Source organism: Xyrauchen texanus, chromosome 28 (assembly GCF_025860055.1).
Source record: "Xyrauchen texanus isolate HMW12.3.18 chromosome 28, RBS_HiC_50CHRs, whole genome shotgun sequence".
In the NCBI taxonomy this organism is placed as follows: Eukaryota; Metazoa; Chordata; class Actinopteri; order Cypriniformes; family Catostomidae; genus Xyrauchen; species Xyrauchen texanus.
The window spans coordinates 11,757,812-11,777,391 of record NC_068303.1 but is presented as its reverse complement, the minus strand read 5'-3'; the positions used below and the strand labels follow the sequence as shown (position 1 = coordinate 11,777,391).

Here is a 19,580-nt window from a genome sequence, read left to right as displayed (position 1 = left end):
CAGTTGAAGACTGGAAAAATGTTGCCTGGTCTGATGAGTCTCGATTTCTGTTGAGACATTCAGATGGTAGAGTCAGAATTTGGCGTAAACAGAATGAGAACATGGATCCATCATGCCTTGTTACCACTGTGCAGGCTGGTGGTGGTGGTGTAATGGTGTGGGGGATGTTTTCTTGGCACACTTTAGGGCCCTTAGTGCCAATTGGGCATCGTTTAAATGCCACGGACTACCTGAGCATTGTTTCTGACCATGTCCATCCCTTTATGGCCACCATGTACCCATCCTCTGATGGCTACTTCCAGCAGGATAATGCACCATGTCACAAAGCTCGAATCATTTCAAATTGGTTTCTTGAACATGACAATGAGTTCACTGTACTAAAATGGCCCCCACAGTCACCAGATCTCAACCCAATAGAGCATCTTTGGGATGTGGTGGAACGGGAGCTTCGTGCCCTGGATGTGCATCCCACAAATCTCCATCAACTGCAAGATGCTATCCTATCAATATGGGCCAACATTTCTAAATGCTTTCAGCACCTTGTTGAATCAATGCCACGTAGAATTAAGGTAATTCTGAAGGCGAAAGGGGGTCAAACACAGTATTAGTATGGTGTTCCTAATAATCCTTTAGGTGAGTGTGTATATATATATATATATATATATATATTATACATACACTGATCAGCCACATCATTAAAAACACCTGCTAATATTGTGTAAGTCCCCCTCATGCCACCAAATTAGCACCAACCCATTCTGAGATGCTTTTCTTCTCACCACAATTGTACAGAGCAGTTATATGAGTTACCGTAGACTTTGTCAGTTCTAACCAGTCTGTTCAATCTCTGTTGACCTCTCTCATCCACAAGACATTTCCAGCCGCAGTACCAACCCTCACTGGATGTTTATTGTCTTTGGCACCATTCGGAGTAAATTTAGAGACTGTTGTACGTGAAAATCCCAGGAGATCAGCAGTTACAGAAATACTCAAACCAGGCCATCTGGCATCAACAATCATGCCACGCTCCAAATCACTGAGATCAAACTTTTTCCTCATTCTGATGGTTGATATGAACAGTAACTGAAACTCCTGACCAGTATCTGCATGATTTTATGCACTGCACTGCTGCCTCATGATTGGCTGATTAGATAATCGCATGCATGATTGTTGGTGCCAGATGGGCTGGTTCGAGTATTTCTGTATCCTGGGATTTTCACACACAACATTGTCTAGAATTTACCCTGAATGGTACAAAAAACATCCAGTGAGTGGCAGTTCTACAGATGGAAACACCTTGTTGATGTGAGAGGTCAACAGAGAATGGCCAGACTGTTTAGAACTGACAAAGTCTACGGTAACTCGGATAACAACTCTGTACTATTGCGGTGAGAAGAATAATATCTCAGTATGCAATTCTAAAATGCGTGTTGGCGCTGTTTTGGTGGCACAAGGGGGGACCTACACAATATTAGGCAGGTGGTGTTAAGTGTGTGTGTGTGTGTGTGTGTGTGTGTGTGTGTGTGTGTGTGCGTGTGTGTGTTTTTCAACTGTACTTTCAGCTTTGGCACAACTATTGTTGTTTTAAGCATGTTAGATAAATACTTGACTTGGTTAAAGTCAAATAAAATGCAAAAACTTTGTTATCAATGTAAACTTAGCTGATATCATTACTTTGCATTGTGTTAAGCCATTTTAAATAAATTCAAATGTTTTTCTCTGCCCTCAGGGACAATCCTCAAGTTCATCAGTAAGACCAGCAGCACCAGGGCAGACTCCGGTAATGTTCAGATTGCTAAAGCCGGCACAAGTGCAGACCCCAGTAATGTACAGCCAGCAAGTGCCCTGCCAACTGACCATGCAGACTGGCCTTATGTTCCTTTTCCTTTTTTATTGAAATTTGGCACTTTATATACCATTGGCTCAGTGTCAGTATAAAAAGTAATAAATACTAATGTTCCTTTAAATGAACTCGCTGTATGTTGTTTGTTAGTGTGGGAATCTTTAGGCACCTCACGGTTCGATCGGATTCTGATTCTGGGAGTCACAATTAAATTACAAAATTATTCCTGATACATCTACATGTTCTTATTATTTATTATTCAGCTCAGCTATTCCTAGATTTTGAGAAATTCAGCAACTTTTTTTTTTTTTGGTATAGTTACTTACAGCCTTCGTATGGCAGGATTGTCATCACATTTATGATAAACAATTACTTCTTTCTTTTATTTTATTAACAAAGTGGCCGCCAGCTGTGAATAAAACATGGAATATCCACACAATAAAAAAATGGTTCTCTATCAAAACACAATTTAGTTGAGATAAAGATTGAAAAAACATTAATTTTTATTGAATATAGATGTAGCAACATGTGTAAAAAAAAAAAAAAAAAAAAATTGTTTTTAAAATATAAATATAATAATAAAAAAAGGTGGTTAGGGAGCCTTTACCCCACACTTGGTGTAAAAAGCCCCCGCATTTGTGGTAAAAGGCCCCCAGGGGTATTATAGTGATGTTGTGTAAATATAGGGACAATAGTTATAGGGCAGAACTTGAGCAGATACTTTTGAGACCGCAAGATGCTTTTTTGAGTAACAAATTAAGAATACTTATTCAAAGTAACCACCTCAGAAAAGGGTTTACCATTTTCTGTTAATTTACTCATATTAGGCATTTAATAACATCTCATGTTTTCTTTTAACATTTCTCCATATATCTATTTGCCCTACTTAAAACAACGTGTTTCTGCAACATGGGGCACACAAAGTGCCCCCAAAAGGCTAGGTCCTGCACTGGATGACAGGCTGAGCAGTTGTCTTCTCATCCACATACAGAATTCCTAATAAAGTTGTATAAATTGAATGCAGTTTGTGTTTTAAATTACCATACTTGTGTTCTGTCAGCAATCTGGAGAAGTGCTAGGTTTATTTAAGTTAAGAGACATGGGGATTTCCTTCCACCTGTTTTTTGCAAAGGCCTAGAGCAGGAAGCGTGTCAGAGTTGGTGTATGTTTTATGCTTGACCTCCATCTAGTGGTAAGGGATGTAATAATCTATATTTATAAATGATGTAATTTTAGGAATAATGTACCCAACTGAACATTAAAACTATTTACCAAATCTTCTAAAGCCAGATGAGTTGTGTGCTTTGTGTGAGAAACAGACCAAAATTGTATACTTATTCACAAAAGAAATCATTATGCCCCTGTCTCACGACTAAACATCATGAATGACGTCAAAGCCTATGGCATATTTGTTTCGAGAATTGAAAAATTATTTGCATGAATGAAAAAACAGAATTTGTATTCAGTATGGTCATGTTATTAGCCGGAGGGCATTAACTCAAAGCATTGATGTTTTAGGATTCGGGAGAGCCAGGCTGGTGGAGAGGAGAGGTCAATGGCAAACAGGGTGTTTTCCCAGACAACTTTGTGACTTTACTTTCTGAAACCGACAAAGAGGTAAACTAACATAAACCTTGTACATTCTGATTTGATATTTGCCTAGAGGGCCCTCATTATCTCGCAGCAAATTTGAAAGGAATTTGAACTACACAGTGAAGACCAGAAACATTTCTTTAATACCCCAAAACTACCAGTTATTTTCAGAGCTAAATTATCTAAAATCATCCTGAAATTTGTAATGATTGTAATTACTTGCTCTAGTCAAAGTTCTTATCATTTTACCTTCTTTATACAGACTCTAACATCCAGAGGCTCCATTAAAGCATCTTTTAAACAGGAACCAGAAGAGGTATGGAACGCTCATTCTTTTGTTTAGAAAATTACTTCTTGAAGTGAACACAATATTATGGCTGGGCGAGGTATATTGAATATTCAAATAATTTAAGCTAATCAGAAAACTAGCCAATCAGAAACAGTCTCTGTTTTGAGAGGCACGGTTTGAGAGAGAGGACATGTAATCACAAGAATGAGGGTGTTCTAATTAAGTGGTGGAAGTTAGCAATACAAGTCAAGCTCGGTCAACATCATATATGGCATAATGTTGATTGCCACAAAAATATTTTCAGCTCGTTTTACTTTTTCTTTAAAAAATTAAAAATATCACGGTTAAATTGAGGCACTTACAATGAAAGTGAATGGGGCTAATTTTTGGAGGGTTCAAAAGCAGAAATGTGAAACTTTTAATTTTATAAACACACTTACATGCTGTTAAAACATGTGTATTATTTGAGCTGTGAAGTTGTTTAAATCATAATATTTACGGTCATTTTAGTAGGGATGGGACGATATTTTTATCTCATGATTCAGTTCAATATACATACATTATGAGGGTAACGATTCGATATAATCTCGATTCAAAATAATGACACTTAAATTAAAAAATATTACAGAAAAGAAAGCACTTTTAATCAAAACAAGGTGTTTTTCCAGGTATTCCAGTACTTGCATTTCTAAAAGCTAAATTCAAGCACTTTAATCGCTTCAAGGACCTTGTGTGAACCCTGAAAACCATGGGTCGGCAACCTATGGCACTCGTGCCAGCATTGGCATTTGGAGGGGTAATCACTGGCACGCCAGTAATGGTGAGAGGAGTAGACTATTTTATTCATTTAAATGCTGCACCTGCATTCAAATCTACATCTTTATGTAATCCTTCCTCATGAACACGCAGCGTGTTTTCATGAGCTGAATGTGAGGCAAAAAGTTAAAATGTGACGGACTGCAGTATACCCAACAGATTTGTGTAGCGCATGCAAGCTATTCGTGCATCACGAGCCGGCAGCGCTTCACTTTCAGTTAATCACATGAGTTAACGCACCCGCTTTGCTTCGGTCGGGCTGCGCGAATGACAGCCTACATTTCGTGTTTCTTTTTGCGTAGAGAACAACATGTGATGTAATAAGGAAAACAGCACAATTAATCCTTGAGATTTCCCATACAGCTAACACCCTCCTTAAACCATGGTCACACTGAAATTTACAAATGTAAATTAAACCTGGAAGTAAAGATTTATGATTTTGCAGATGTGATTCACCGAAAACGGCTAAATATTTGATCAGCTTGTGATGTTTGAATGGCTTGCTTGCACAGCATGAGTCTCGTCTACACACCTGTTAAAATGCCAGGTTCTTGTGATTTAAAAGAATGAGACAAAGATAAATCATGTCAGAACTTTTTCCACCTTTAATGTGACCTATAACGTGAACAATTCAATTGAAAATCAAACTGAAATCTTTGAAGGGGGAAAAATAAAAAACTCACAATAACCTGGTTGCATAAGTGTGCACACCCTTAAACTAATACTTTGTGGAAGCACCTTTTGATTTTATTACAGCACTCATGTACCAGCATGGCACATCTTGACGTGGCAATATTTGCCCACTCTTTTTTTGCAAAAGCACTCCAAATCTTTCAGATTGCGAGGACATCTCCTGTGCACAGCCATCTTCAGATCACCCCACAGGTGTTCAATTGGATTCAGGTCTGGGCTCTGGCTGGGCCATTCCAAAATGTTAATCTTCTTCTGGAGAAGCCATGCTTTTGTGGATTTGGATGTGTGCTTTGGGTCGTTGTCGTGCTGAAAGGTGAACTTCCTCTTCATCTTTCTAATGGACGCCTGAAGGTTTTGTGCCAAAATTGCCTGGTATTTGGAACTGTTCATAATTCCCGCCACCCTGACAAAGGCCCCGGTTCCAGCTGAAGAAAAACAGCCCCAAAGCATGATGCTGTCACCACCATGCTTCACTGTGGGTATGGTGTTCTTTGGGTGATGTGCAGTTTTTTTTTTTTGCGCCAAACATACCTTTTGGAATTATGGGCAAAAAGTTAAACCTTGGTTTCATCAGACCATAACACATTTTCCCACGTGCTTTTGGGAGACTTGATGTTTGTTTTTGCAAACTTCAGCCGGGCTTGGATGTTTTTCTTTGTAAGAAAAGGCTTCCGTCTTGTCACCCTATGAAGAATACGGGAGATTGTTGTCACATGTAGCACACAGCCAGTACTTGCCAGAAATTCCTGCAGTTCCTTTAATGTTGCTATAGGCCTCTTGGAAGCCTCCCTGACCAGTTTTCTTCTCGTCTTTTCATCAATTTTGGAGGAAATTCTAGTTCTTGGTAGTGTCTCTGTTGTGCCATATTTTCTCCACTTGATGATGACTGTCTTAACTTGGAAATTTTTGTACCCTTCTCCTGACTGATATTTTTCAACAATGAGATCCCTCTGATGCTTTGGGAGCTCTCTGCGGACCATGGCTTTTGCTTGAGATGCAACTAAGAAAATGTCAAGAAAATCCTACTAGAACAGCTGAACTTTATTTGTGATTAATCAGAGTCACTTTAAATGATGGCAGGTGTGTAATGACTTTTATTTAACATGAGTTTGAATGTGATTGGTAATTCTGAACACAGCCACATCCCCAGTTATAAGAGGGTGTGCACACTTATGCAACCAGGTTATTGTAAGGTTTTTCATTTTCATTTTTCCCCCATGAAGATTTCAGTTTTTTCAATTGAGTTGTTCACATTATAGGTCACATTAAAAGTGGAAAAAGTTCTGACATGATTTATCTTTGTCTCATTCTTTTACATCACAAAAACCTGGCATTAGCTCAGCGAGTATTGATGCTGACTACCATCGCTGGAGTCGTGAGTTCGAATCCAGGGCATGCAGAGTGACTCTAGTGCTATATTAATGCCACAAAATGTATTCACGTAGTCCCAACTCAAATGGATTAAGTAAACTTCCATGGCCCAGTTGTTAGGGAGGGTAGAGTCACATGGGGGTAACTTGCTATGTAATGTTATTGTTTTGGTAAGGGTTTACTATTCAACTGTGGGTCGGCTTTTACTTAAAACCATGTAACAAAATGGTAGATCTCAAGATTCTTATATAATTAAAAGCTGTAATGTTATGGCTGCTATCCATGGTAGTATATGGCTAACTTGCTCACTAACCGGGAGAAAGCCTCCGTTCTCCGTTCATATCTTGGGTGAAAACATTTCCAGCAAAAGATGACTAACATGGATGCACTATGTGTCTTTTACTTGAAGCTTTGTCAGGTTCACAATAATCAAAAGTGTACTTGTAAGAAAGCTACAAAAGTAAACTTACCACTGTGAAACATCCTGCTCAAGTCGTGCTTGCAAAGGTGGTTTGGGTCAATCAGCTTGTTCTTCTAAACTTTCATTGTTGGACTCAAACTGGTACATCAAAAACCGACACCATTGTTACCATAGTTACAATGGTGTTTACAGCTGCTCAGGATGCCTGAAATTCAATTATGGTAAGAGGCATTACATTTCCGACACACGCTCTATGCAGTTGACCAATCAGAGCAGACTGGGCTTTATGGAAAGGGGGGCTTTAAAGAGACAGGATCTAAATCAGAGCGTTTGAGCCAGAGGATGAAAATAGCTTCAGCAAAAATGTACAGTATGAAACAAATTAGTTTTTTTTTAACATTAAAGCATGTAAACCTATTCTAGAAGACCCTCAAAATAAAATGATTAACCTGTAAATTAGCATAATATGGGCTCTTTAAGTAGAAAAAGTGGCATTAGATTTAATAAGTTTGATTAATTTCTGAGAATCTGTTCAAAAACGTTTTGCAAATGCGAGTTATTTCCTCTCATTGTAGTGGAGAGTTGTGCATAGAGTAATTTTTTTTTCTTGTGATTAAAGAATAGATTGTTGCATCGTTGTGTTGGTGCATATCAATGGAAATTATTAAATAACCTAAATCCTTGTTTATCATTATTTAGTGAAAAACTGTGCAGTAAATTGGCCTTTTACTACATTTTACTTGTGTTCTAACATTTTTGAAAGAAAAAAATGCCCTTTTTAATCCATTTCAGAACAAATCGACATGTGTATTAAATCTAAACAAAAGGCAGAATACAATATTGAGTTATATGATCTACAGTATATTGCCAAACCCTACTCCATACTACAGATAATAAGCCCTTCACTAAATATTTTAATAAAAGATTTTAAGACCAAAATGAACAACAAGCCAGAAACATTTATGACTCCAATTGGGATGTTTTCCTCCTAAAGGGCGTTTCAATCAATAACTGATAAAACTTGCCTGTTAAAAGCAAATTATTCTGTATGTTTCACAAACAACTCCATTCTAAATTTTGAGGTCTAGCTCTCGGGTGTCTAACCACACTTGTGTTGGGGCACATTATTGTTGTAAAGTATGGTTTGTGTGGACAGAGGCAGATAAGTTCTCTGAAGCATCATACCCCTCCACCAAACAGGGTCATGGGTTGATATGCTCTCAGCGCGTTTTCTTTTTTATTCCAAATGGACTGAATGATTGCCTTTGTGCTTCTGCAATGATAATGTGATGAGCTGAAGCTCATGTGATCTTTGGTGGAGGTCAGCGAGCAGTCCTTGAGGATCTGAAAATTTTTGTTCATCCAGAGGACTACAGGCCAGACCTGGGTGGTTTGGGTGTGTGAAACCCACAATCAGTCCAATATTCTACAAGCATCCCGATGATGAAATGTTAAAATCCTAATCAGGAATAAGGGAACAGGAAGCATTTAGAGTAAGGCAATTTTTTAAATGTTTGTTTTACATGGGCATATTCTACATGTACCTCAAAAGGTATATATTATCTCTTAAGTAGTTGATATCAACCCTCTAAAAAGAGCTTTTGTTGTCTGTTACTAAAATAACCCTATTTTAGGTTCCATTGGTGTTTAGTGTATTTTACACTTAAGTTATCTTTAGTTATGTTTGAATTCATGCTAGAACCAAATGCTAGAGCTTTTCTCAGAATTAACTTAACTTTTCTTATGAACACGACTCACTAACCTTTGATAACTCAAGGTCTATATACATTTTATCAACATTTTTAAAACCTAGCAAACATATTTTTGGGAAATACTGTGCTTGAATATACTATTCAATACTACTGATATACTATATAACTTATATAACTATATTTAGATATTTTTTCTACCTAATGCAATGTTCTTAATGCAATGTTATTGATTCATAGTGTGAGTTGTGTTCAAATACATATTGAGGCCAGCTCTTGTAATAGTTTCATGTTATAGGACATTTAGGTAAACAGCCCGAGGTAATGCAACAATATCAGAAATTTCGAAAGGGCACCATTTGACTGTTATTATTGTTCTTATGTTTTTATTTTATGATGATCATCTCACAGCTCTCTCTACTGCCTCAGGCACTGCTTTATAGATAAAGTATATTGCACAAATTCAGTTATGATAACTAAGTGTTGGCACAAATCATCTTCAGCGTTTTACCAGAAACTGATTTCTAAAACAAATGGTAAAATATACACTGAAGTTATTTTACACTCAAACAAAGAGATCCGGATCTTCAGGATTTGTTTTTCTCTGTTTGCCATGAGTAATTGAATATTAACCCAGGAGCCCTTGATTTCCAGGGAGAGGAAATTGTTTTGGCTCTCTATGGCCCCAAACAGATATTTTCATAGATAGAGTTTGGTGGATACGGTCACATCTTTCCATGCTTTCCAGTCTCATTTCATCTGAATTGTGAATACTTTAGGTTGCTTGATCTGTCTGTGACTGTTTAATTTAACCAAATGCAAGGTTGTTACTGTAAGATCTCACTTTAGTGGAATTTATGTAGGATACATTTGCATCTAAACCTTCAAGCTGTATTATTAGTTGATATACAGAGAGGTTTATTATAGTAATCACTCCTGGTTTTGCTATTTCTTGCAAAATTCTAGCCTTTTCTGGTTTGCTTTAACAATCCTCCAATTATAGATTGCACGCCTGTGTAGTGTTTCTATATTTGTTAGTCGAAACCTTTTTCACAGGTAATTCCAGAAAATAATGCATCTTCAGTAAAAATAGGAGTGCAACTAGAACACGGATTGTCACTTGATTATCAGTCCAGCTGTTGATTTAAGGTCTTTGTCTGTGCAAACGGCTTGAAGTGTTGCTCTTTTATTAAAATGGATGGCTATCCATTTAAAATGAGTTTTCCATTCCTTATGCCTTTCACCAAGGTAAATGTTACTTTATTAATAGTTCATTTATTTAGTCCTGGGCCAACAACTTAGTGTCATAAGCATCTATTTACCAGATGTTTAAAAAGGAAAATGTGTAGAAAAATTGTGTAACAAATCTTATTTTTTCTGAACCAAAACTTAGTCAACATAAAATCAGAGTTGACGCAATTGTCTTTTTTGCTTAAATACGTGCTCCTGGTCTTATTGCAAATGATTCATCTGTACAGGTTATCGCAAAGAAAAAAAAAATTCTTCATAATCTTTCATCAAAATATGCATTCTATTTATTATGATTTGAATTATTATTATTCAAATATAATAAAAAAAACAGTGTTTATATACTGTGTGTGTATATGTGTGTGTGTGTGTGTGTGTGTGTGTGTGTGTGTGTGTGTGTGTGTGTGTGTGTGTGTGTGTGTGTATATATGATATCATTATAAATATAATAAAAACTAAAAATTATTAGTGTTATTATTATTATTATTATTATTATTAGTAATAAACACATTTTGTATTACTTAATATTAAGAAAAACTTGCTCTGTCAAGGCTGCTCAACTTTTTGGTTAATGTTAAGCATTGATTAGGCATTTTTTGAGGTTATGTTGTAAGCAATGCAGCCTTTCTGCCTGTAGTAAACACAGTAGTTTAATGCTGATTAAATTTAATTTAATAAGAGCAATGATAGATTTAAGAAAAAGTAACATTGGGAGAAATTGAGATGCTCTTGGGGGTGAACTTGACCCTTAGCCTGAATTTTGATCCAGACCTATATGGGACTTTGAACCCTCTCTCATCCTGTGTTGCATACTCTAAGTCAGGCAATTTACTGTGTACTATTATACACTGATGTTGCAAGAGTTATCAAATCCACCAGAAATGGCTTTTCTGATTAGTCTTTGGGTCCGCCAGCCTCAGCCATCTCATCTGATTTCAGTGCCTGCCGATTTGGTTTGGTAATCTGCTGAGGAGCTCAGCCTTGCAGTTATATGGTCTTTTGGGGTTATGGGTGAGCCCTAAATTAGTTTAAGCATAGAAGGGATCTGATATGTAGGTGAGCTGTGCTTTGAACTAACCAAATTTGTTAAATAGGTGAAATGCTCATCTGCTAGCAATGTCCGAGTCATTGGTTCGATTTTCTGGGAATACACAATATCCAATAAAATTCACTTTGCATAGAAACATCATCCTAATGAATAAATGTAAATCTGTTTTTTCTCTCTCTCTCTCTCTCTCTCTCTCTCTCTCGCTCTCTCTCTCTCTCTCTCTCTCTGAAGAAGCCAAAGAAGCCACCACCACCATCCAAAACTCCAGGTATGGCATCACATCCTCAACTGCACCCTACAGATTACATTACTAAATATACTTTCTTTTTATTTCAAGCTGCTCTGAGACCACTAAGGTATATAAGAGCTTTAAGTACACTATATGGCAAAAAACACATGTGGACAACCCCTTCAAATTAACAGGTTTATTAAAAGGGGGTGACTCCCAATATCATTGCCTGACCTCACTGATGCTATTTTGTTTAGGCACTGGTGTTGAGTGATAGGGCTTGGCTTGCTGCTGGTATTCCAATTCATCCTAGAGGTATTCAGTTGGTGTTCATGTCTGAGCTTTGTGCAGGCCAGTCAAGTCCTTCCTCTCCAGACTCAGTAAACCATTTCTTCATGGACCATGAATTGTGCACAGGGACAGTCATTCTTGAACAGAAAAGGCCCTCCCCAAACTGTTCAAAGCACAGAATTCAGTAGAATGTCACTGTATGGTGTAACATTAAGATTTGTTTGTACTTGAATCAATGGAATAGCCAAACCTGTTAATTAGAGGCAGGTTGTCCACATACTGTTGGCTTTATAGAGTATTGTCATCCATATTCTGACCCGCAAGCAATCATATATGATAACAACCACAAAAGCCCTGTGATTACTTTTGAGATACAATTGCAGCTTATTCCTACCGATCAACCTTGGCTTGTTTGAGTCTGCCAGCAACCTTTTGGATATGCTTGCTGGTGTTGGATTATAAGCTGCAGGCAGATGTCATGATTTCAAATGTCACGACAGTGGTGCTTGAAGGGAACATGCCAATATGTCTGCTTCGGTATGTGAGTGGATAATAACTGGTGCAAAGATGGCATATTGATTTTAGCTGATTCCTCTAAGTTGCTGAGACAACTGGAGGGGGTGCCGACTAATTTGACACATTTAATTATTGCATTGAACATGGAGACGATGTCTGCCCACGTTTTTGCAGCAGCATATTGAAAATCATTCAGAAACTACTTGAATAATTATATCATTTTGGTTTATGTTGCAGTCGATATACAATTTCAGCCATTTACGGGGCATTCCTTTTGTAGCTGTGTCCAAGAACAACTTTGATCCAATCATCAGTTCAGTGTGCGGCATATTTTTAGCACAAAAGGAGAAGCTTTAATGAATATTGTGGTCCATATTTTCAATAAAGTGGCAATTGATAGCGACTTGCATTAAAGCTTAAAAAAGGACCCATAATGGTCCATGTTGCTCATGCATTATATTTTAAGTCTTCTGAACACATATGATTTTGGTGAGAAATAACCCAACATTTGTTGTTTGTTTCACATTCATGATTGAATAGCTTGTTCAGTGGCACACCTTCTATTTTTTTTTTTCTTTCTTTTTTCTTTAACTAAACTAAACAACACGTGAACATGTTTCTTTCATGGTGCCAATTTTGGAAATATGTAGTTTTTGCCCATCCTATGTTATAACCGTATAGTAAACTAGTGTCAGTTCTGAGAGTTAAAGAGCAAAATCATATTATCTGAAAATGCAGTTGTCCTTTAGTCCTCACAGCTTTTGTCTGCAGATCATGCAAAAAAGCGGATGTTGTTATGCATCAAAGAAGACCGCATCATCCCAATTGCTATATAAAAAGCTTGCAGAGCGTTGCAAAGATTTAGCCTGCCTCTCCTACCCTCACAGGAAATGCAAGTCATTGGCTGTATGTTTCCTACGTTGTTCTAACTGTCTGTCTCAATTTGCTTTGTTCTTTTGTCAGCCATCTATCTGCAGTGTATGTAATACCATAGAAACAGATTTTTAACTGAGACATTATGCTTCGTTTTTCAGTCCTGAAACCAGAGGCCCCCAGTGTGGACAAAAAACAACCGCAGCCACGGACTGAGGATAAAGGTAGGAGAGAGTTTGCTGCCCAGTTCCTGTTATACCACAAGTTTTCTTGTGCACAGTGCCACAAACACTGAAAAGCAGTCACTTTAAATTGCTGTGGGGAGCATAGCCCTTCATCCTGTCTAGAAAAAATGCATTTATTGTGGGTAGGGGGTTATATAAATGTACTCTTAAAATATTGTTTTAAGACTTTGATATTTGTTTTAAATGCAAGTGCGCTTAACTGTGCATTTAAAATTTAAATCAACCTAAACAAAATAAAAGAAGTTAAATAAAAAAGAAAATAAATAACCAAGAAGTCTGTGTGTACATAATCCGTATGTATACGTATGAAATCATTAAGGGAAAGGTGCAAGAGAAAACCAAATGACAAGTTTGTCCTAGTATAACAGTTTTTATTTTAGTTTTTAGAACTAAATATTTAATTATCAGATCATTGATAATCTTTAAAGATCGATTTTAGTAAATAAATTATAACAATTATAAATTGTTTTTATAATTTGACATGTATAATATGTATATAATATGTATATATAATATATTTGTGCATATATATAGATATAAGAAATTAAGACAGAAGGTTTTATTTATTTATTTGCTCTATGCAAGAGTATACACTCACTTAGCACTTTATTAGGAACACTATGGTCCTCCTAAAGTTCCCAACGTGGTCTTCTGCTGCTTTAGCCCATCTGCCTCAAGGTTTGATGTGTTGTCTGTTCTGAGATGCTATTCTGCTCTCTACAATTGTACAGAGTGGTTATCTGAGTTACTGTAGCATTTCTGTCAGCTCGTGCCAGTCTGGCAGTTCTCCATTGACCTCTCACATGAATAAAGTATTTCCGTCCACAGAACTGCCACTCACTGTATGTTTTTTTTGCACCATTCTGAGTAAACTCTAGAGACTGTTGTGTGTGATAATACCAGAAGATCAGCAGTTACAGAAATACTCAAACCAGCCCATCTGGCACCAACAATCATGCCACGATCGAAGTCCCTGAGATCACAATTTATTCCCATTCTGATGGTTGATGTGAACATTAACTGAAGCTCCTGACACATATCTGCATGATTTTATACATTGCACTCAATACAGGTTCTCAGTGAGTGTATGTTACATGGGATTTGTGACGTATCTACATTATGTACCACATTTATTTGACCCTATTGTAAAAGTCTACTTAGACCCTTGCACTGAGGACAAATCACTTGTTTCTTTGAATTTTCATAATTATCTATTTCTAGGAATCTGAGCACATTGTAGTTTGAGGATAAATACAAAAAAATAGTTTTAACTTTGTTTCCTTTCCTAATACCAGTCACTGTGTCATGCTTCAGTACATAATCAAGTGAATATAGCTGTATTTTACCTTTAGTAATTGCAGTCTTTCAATTTACAGCAATCACATGGACAGGAAAAGGTTTTTCAGTGCAGTGTTCAGCCTTGCAGGCTTCATCTGGAAAAAGAATTAAGTTGCTTTAATTTATAAGCCTTTTGGGGTATTTTTGAGCATTTTGGACTTATTACCAATTGGCAGCCAGAAATTTCACTACAACAACGTGCAATCCAACAGCTCATGTTGATCTCTCTGCTCAGATGTCCTGTTTGCGCTATTTACGACAAAACGATAAGCAAATGCACGGACATCCAATTTGCTCGACTAAAAAAGGGTTTCCAACAGCTTCAAAAGAAAAGGTTGGCACACCACAGCTCAAATGTTTACCATTTAAAACATTTTTTTTTAGCTTTTTAGTGTCAGAACAGATCAGAAAGATTCTGAAAAGCTTCATTGTTTCATTTGATATCCCTCTCACATTTAAGTTCAGCTGTCCAGCTAAGCTGTATTATTCACTGTATTGTTTTGTCCCAGCCTGTACATTTGAACACTAATAATCAAGAGTTAGTTAACCCAAAAATTATCATTCTCTCATAATTTCTCATGTTGATCCAAACATTTACATTTATGCATTTGGCAGACGCTTTTATCAAAAGGGACTTACAGTGCACTTATTACAGGGACAATCCCCCGGAGCAACCTGGAGTTAAGTGCCTTGCTCAAGGACACAATGGTGGTGGCTGTGGGGATCAAACCATCGACCTTCTGATTACCAGTTCTGTGCTTTAGCCCACTACACCACCACCACAACATGTATACATTTCTTTCTTCTGTGGAACACAAAAGGATATGTTATGCAGAATGACAGTCTCAATCACCATTCAAATTAATTGTGTGGCAAAAAGATGCAGTAAAAGTGAATGGAAGCCGAGACTTAGTCATACTGTCTAACATCTCCTTTTGTTTTCCACTTAATAGAAAGAATGACTAACAGGTTTGGAACAACATGAGGGTTAATTTTGGGGTGAACAGTCCCTTTTAAACCAAAGTATATTTTATTTGTGCTCTGGGTTGTCAGATCCTGTTTATGAAGTATGCTCTATAAGCTTTGTGTATGAAAGGTGTCATGCACCATGACCAACACCATCTTCAAGTGCCTGCTGTTGTATTTGCCGCAAAGAATTGCCAATGAGATTCTGCTCATATGAGTGGCTCTGGAACATTATAAACTGATGTTCAAAAGAAGCATACCTCATGTGTTCCAGATAAATGTGTCCATTATTAGAGGAAGCATCACAAATTGAACGCTGGCCTTGTGTTGTGCCTATCAAAAAGATTGATTTATACAAGAAAATGCATCGCACTGAGAAGATAGGAGGTCTGTGTGGTGTAAACATCCTGTAAAAATCTCTTCTGACCTACTTTACAGACATGATTGTCAGTGTGCGTGCTTATTAAAGTTTCTCTTGTCATTTGGACCAATTAAATAAATAAGATTAATTTGAACCATCAACCATTGTGCTTATATAATTGGGCTTCCATTAGAATGCTCAGATCATGAGTTAATATTATTTGTTGTTTGATTCCCTCCAAAAATGCAAACATTGTACCTACTGTACAGTATGTAACACTTTACATTTATCTTTTGAGCATTCTGACCTGCCAAACATAACAACATTGGCTCAACCAATGGCATGATTTTGGGACATGACTGTCTATTTGTCCAACAAATGCAAGAGGGGGCATGTTCGGGAAATCTGATTTTACAACAGTCATTTTTGCGGTTCCATTTGGTGCAATTGGCGCAGACATTACACAACGCACCTTTTAATGAAATTCGTGGTATTTGATCATTAAGTCTCTTAGCGTCAAGAACTTCATAAAGTAACTTTTACTTTAAATCGTCTTGCACAGGCAATGTCCTTTGAAGCATGTCACCCCGGTAAAATCACAACATTCAAAACTTCACATAAAATTTACCCAAATGACCTCTAGATTAAAGAGTAAATTGATTTAATTTAATTAGTACACATTAAAATACCACCATAGTTTCTGAAGTTACACATGTTGTGTTGACATGTGTCTGTATGACTTGTATTGAATTAAAACTTGTATGTTTGTGTTCTTCTCTCTTTAAAGTTGTCAAGCCCTTGCCAGAAAAACCCACCAAACCAGCTGCACCCATTGTCCCACCCAAAAAACCTGTGCCTCCAAACAAGGGACTTCTGCGTCCTACTTCCATGCACTCAAAACGGCCTGACTTACCTCTTGCACCATCTGCACCAACTGCTAAGCAAGTGTTGGTGTCCTAAGCTTTTAATTTATACATTTCATATTTTTTATTGAATGTTTGTTTTGGCATGACAACTTCGATTGAATATGAAAGCCATATTTAAATAGTCATGAATTATGTTTCACACCCTAGTAAGCTTCATGGCTGCCTGGTGACTACATAAGCAGCAACCTTCTATGTTTGGCTGGGTATTGATAAAGATTTTCAATTTGTTTTGATTCTGATTCAAAAGCTCTCGATTCTACAGTAAATTATTTAATTCAATTTTCTTTTTTTATTTCAGTTATAATGTCCATTTTGCTTGCATATCAAAAGTTTTCTTTTTATATTATACAGGGAACCTTCTAACTTACATTTCAAAAATATACATTTTGAAAATTAGCAACAGGGCACAAACTATGGTGTGTTGGGTGTGTGTTGAGTGCGTTGAGTGTTGATATTGGGAACGTTCAAATGTAGATCACGATTTATCAGAAAATCTATATTTTTACCCAGCCTTTCTTCTAATGGTGCGTTCACATAAAACGTGAAGCGAGCATTTACAAAGTCGGCAGGTGGCGCGAATGAAGCAAAATCGCTACATTTGTGCGAGTTGACATTTTTCAACTCGAGCGACAAATTTGCATGATGCGTTGTCGCAAAAGCCTATTGCATTGAGATTGTCCAGATGTCACTGATTTACTGACGTATTAGCATAAGAAATCTGGAAAAATGTATGAAAAAATAGTTGTAACGGTGTGTGGGCACCCGGAATTGTATGACACAACGTCATACATGTACAGAGACTGGACAAAAAAAAGACATCGCTTGGAGGAAAGTGAGCGAGGAAGTTGGACTACCCGGTAAGTTCTGAAAATGTGCGCGTCTACTTGATTCCAGCTATTGGTTGTACTTTAATATGAACCAAGTCGTAGAAGCCCCTCCTCCTGTCCTTTTCTGGAAGAGAAGGGGGAATACTCTCGGGTTCGCGTTACTTGCGCGAACGCGAGTTTAAACACACATTTGTTTATCCAGCGGTCAAAGTCGCGCGAGCAATGCAAGGCGAAAATTTTCTTCGCGTTGTATGTCAACGCACCATAAGGCAGCATCCTAACCAAAATGAAGCCTTAAAAAACAAAATTTTTTATTTAAACTATACTGACTGATAATTTCTAGCACTGAGAAAAAAAACTCAATACATCTTGCTTTGTCTGCCACATATTGTATGACATTTTTAATCTCATTGCAATGCGTTTGGCATTGCCTTATTTGTAAGTGATTGCTTAGATTTTAGTCAAAATATCTCTCACGGCTGCAGCATTTTTTTGTCTACTGTTTAGAACAGCATGCACACTTATGACACCTAAAAAAATCTTTGCTTGATGGGCAGCTACTAGGTTTTGGAGCAAATATCATCTTTGGTCAAATGCCAAAACAATCAATTCCTCCTTTTCACCATACTGTAAATCCCACAGATACAACGGAGAAGTTCCCCACATTCGACCAAAGTCAGAGTGCGAACCTTTACCCAGCAAGCCAAAAACAACCGTTGTGGATGGCAGCGAGAAGAATTCAGACATGGGTAAGTTGTTTGTTTTTCATACAGCATAAGGAGCTATCACAAGCCATAATGTTTGAGTTTGGACTTGTTTTTGCTCTTGTTTTTGCTCTTGTTTGCACAATTTTCTTACCCCAATACGATTTCTGTGGTTGTGTGAGTAAAGCCGAGCTGTGTGTATGTGAATTAGCACTATGGATCCCTTGTTGCAAGCAGGATTATTCCTGATGCTGGAGGATAATGGTCCAGATCTTCATAGCACACAGAGAAGGTTGAAGAAAAGCCCTCCTGTTCTATTTAAATGGCTGTCATTTGTACGATTCCTTGATTCTAGTTCAGTTAATTTCTCTCCCCATCCTTTGCTTAGTTAAAAAAGCACCAGTTCTCTGTAAGAGATTTTTGCAGTGATAGACTGGGATCTCGTAGAATAAAGGTTATTATGCATTTTTGTCTAGGTTTGGAAGATAAGGAAGTAACACTTTGTTTTGTTGTCATTTGGAGTTTTATAGATTTTTTGTATTATTATTAATTTTACATTTAATGATGATACAGATTCAGATAATGATTCTAAGTATAGAATAAAGAGAGGGGCTGGGGGTGACCTGCATAACATCTTTAAAGTTAAATGTAATGTGTATTGTGTGCATGGAATATGTATGTGTCAGCATTGTGATAAGTAGAGATGCTACGGTGCAAGTTATTGAGGGTTAGATTAACATCTGAGAAACAATTGCAGTTAACCGGTTGTACAATTATTTGCAAATGTTCTTATTATGCAACAACACTAAAAAAGAGGCAAAAAAGTCATATGATATTAAAATTGAATTGCTAAGCACAGCCCTACAATAGGAAAACTGAAAAATACACCGCAAATATGTAGGAGGTATATAATAAGAGATGCTCCAAAATAAGGCACAACACCCCTTATGCATCACAGGCACAGAATGATGCACTTCAATGTAACCAGCGTGCTTGGAGTCATTTCAAAATCATAATAACAGGAACATTGCCAATGGCAGAGGATTTAAAGTCTGATAATAACTACAATTTTAATGTATTATTGAATGCTGTGAATTTGTACACAAGCAATGAGGATGATTTAAGATGCAAATACTCACATTTTATTACACAGACAGTAACTACACGCAAATGCACCATGCACTGTTGGCATGCTAGCGCCATGCTTTACCAATCAAGCTACAGGCAGGGGCGTAGATACCAGGTGGGATGGGGGAGGTAATCCCCCCTCCCC

At 37.2% G+C, this 19,580-nt stretch overlaps 1 protein-coding gene across 5 annotated transcripts in view; it reads left to right on the top strand.

Annotated features, from left to right (window-relative positions):
* The window catches only part of LOC127621811 (CD2-associated protein-like), a 62,712-nt gene that overhangs the window by 32,365 nt on the left and 10,767 nt on the right, over window positions 1-19,580 (top strand). For 2 of the 5 annotated variants that reach the window (XM_052095546.1, XM_052095550.1), the window contains 7 exons: window positions 1,730-1,780; window positions 3,362-3,460; window positions 3,699-3,752; window positions 11,263-11,299; window positions 13,102-13,164; window positions 16,638-16,797; window positions 18,246-18,352. In XM_052095546.1, the coding sequence (XP_051951506.1) occupies window positions 1,730-1,780; window positions 3,362-3,460; window positions 3,699-3,752; window positions 11,263-11,299; window positions 13,102-13,164; window positions 16,638-16,797; window positions 18,246-18,352 (571 nt within the window). The remainder of the gene's footprint in view (window positions 1-1,729; window positions 1,781-3,361; window positions 3,461-3,698; window positions 3,753-11,262; window positions 11,300-13,101; window positions 13,165-16,637; window positions 16,798-18,245; window positions 18,353-19,580) is intronic. The other 3 variants (XM_052095548.1, XM_052095551.1, XM_052095549.1) reach the window with 3 other exon arrangements.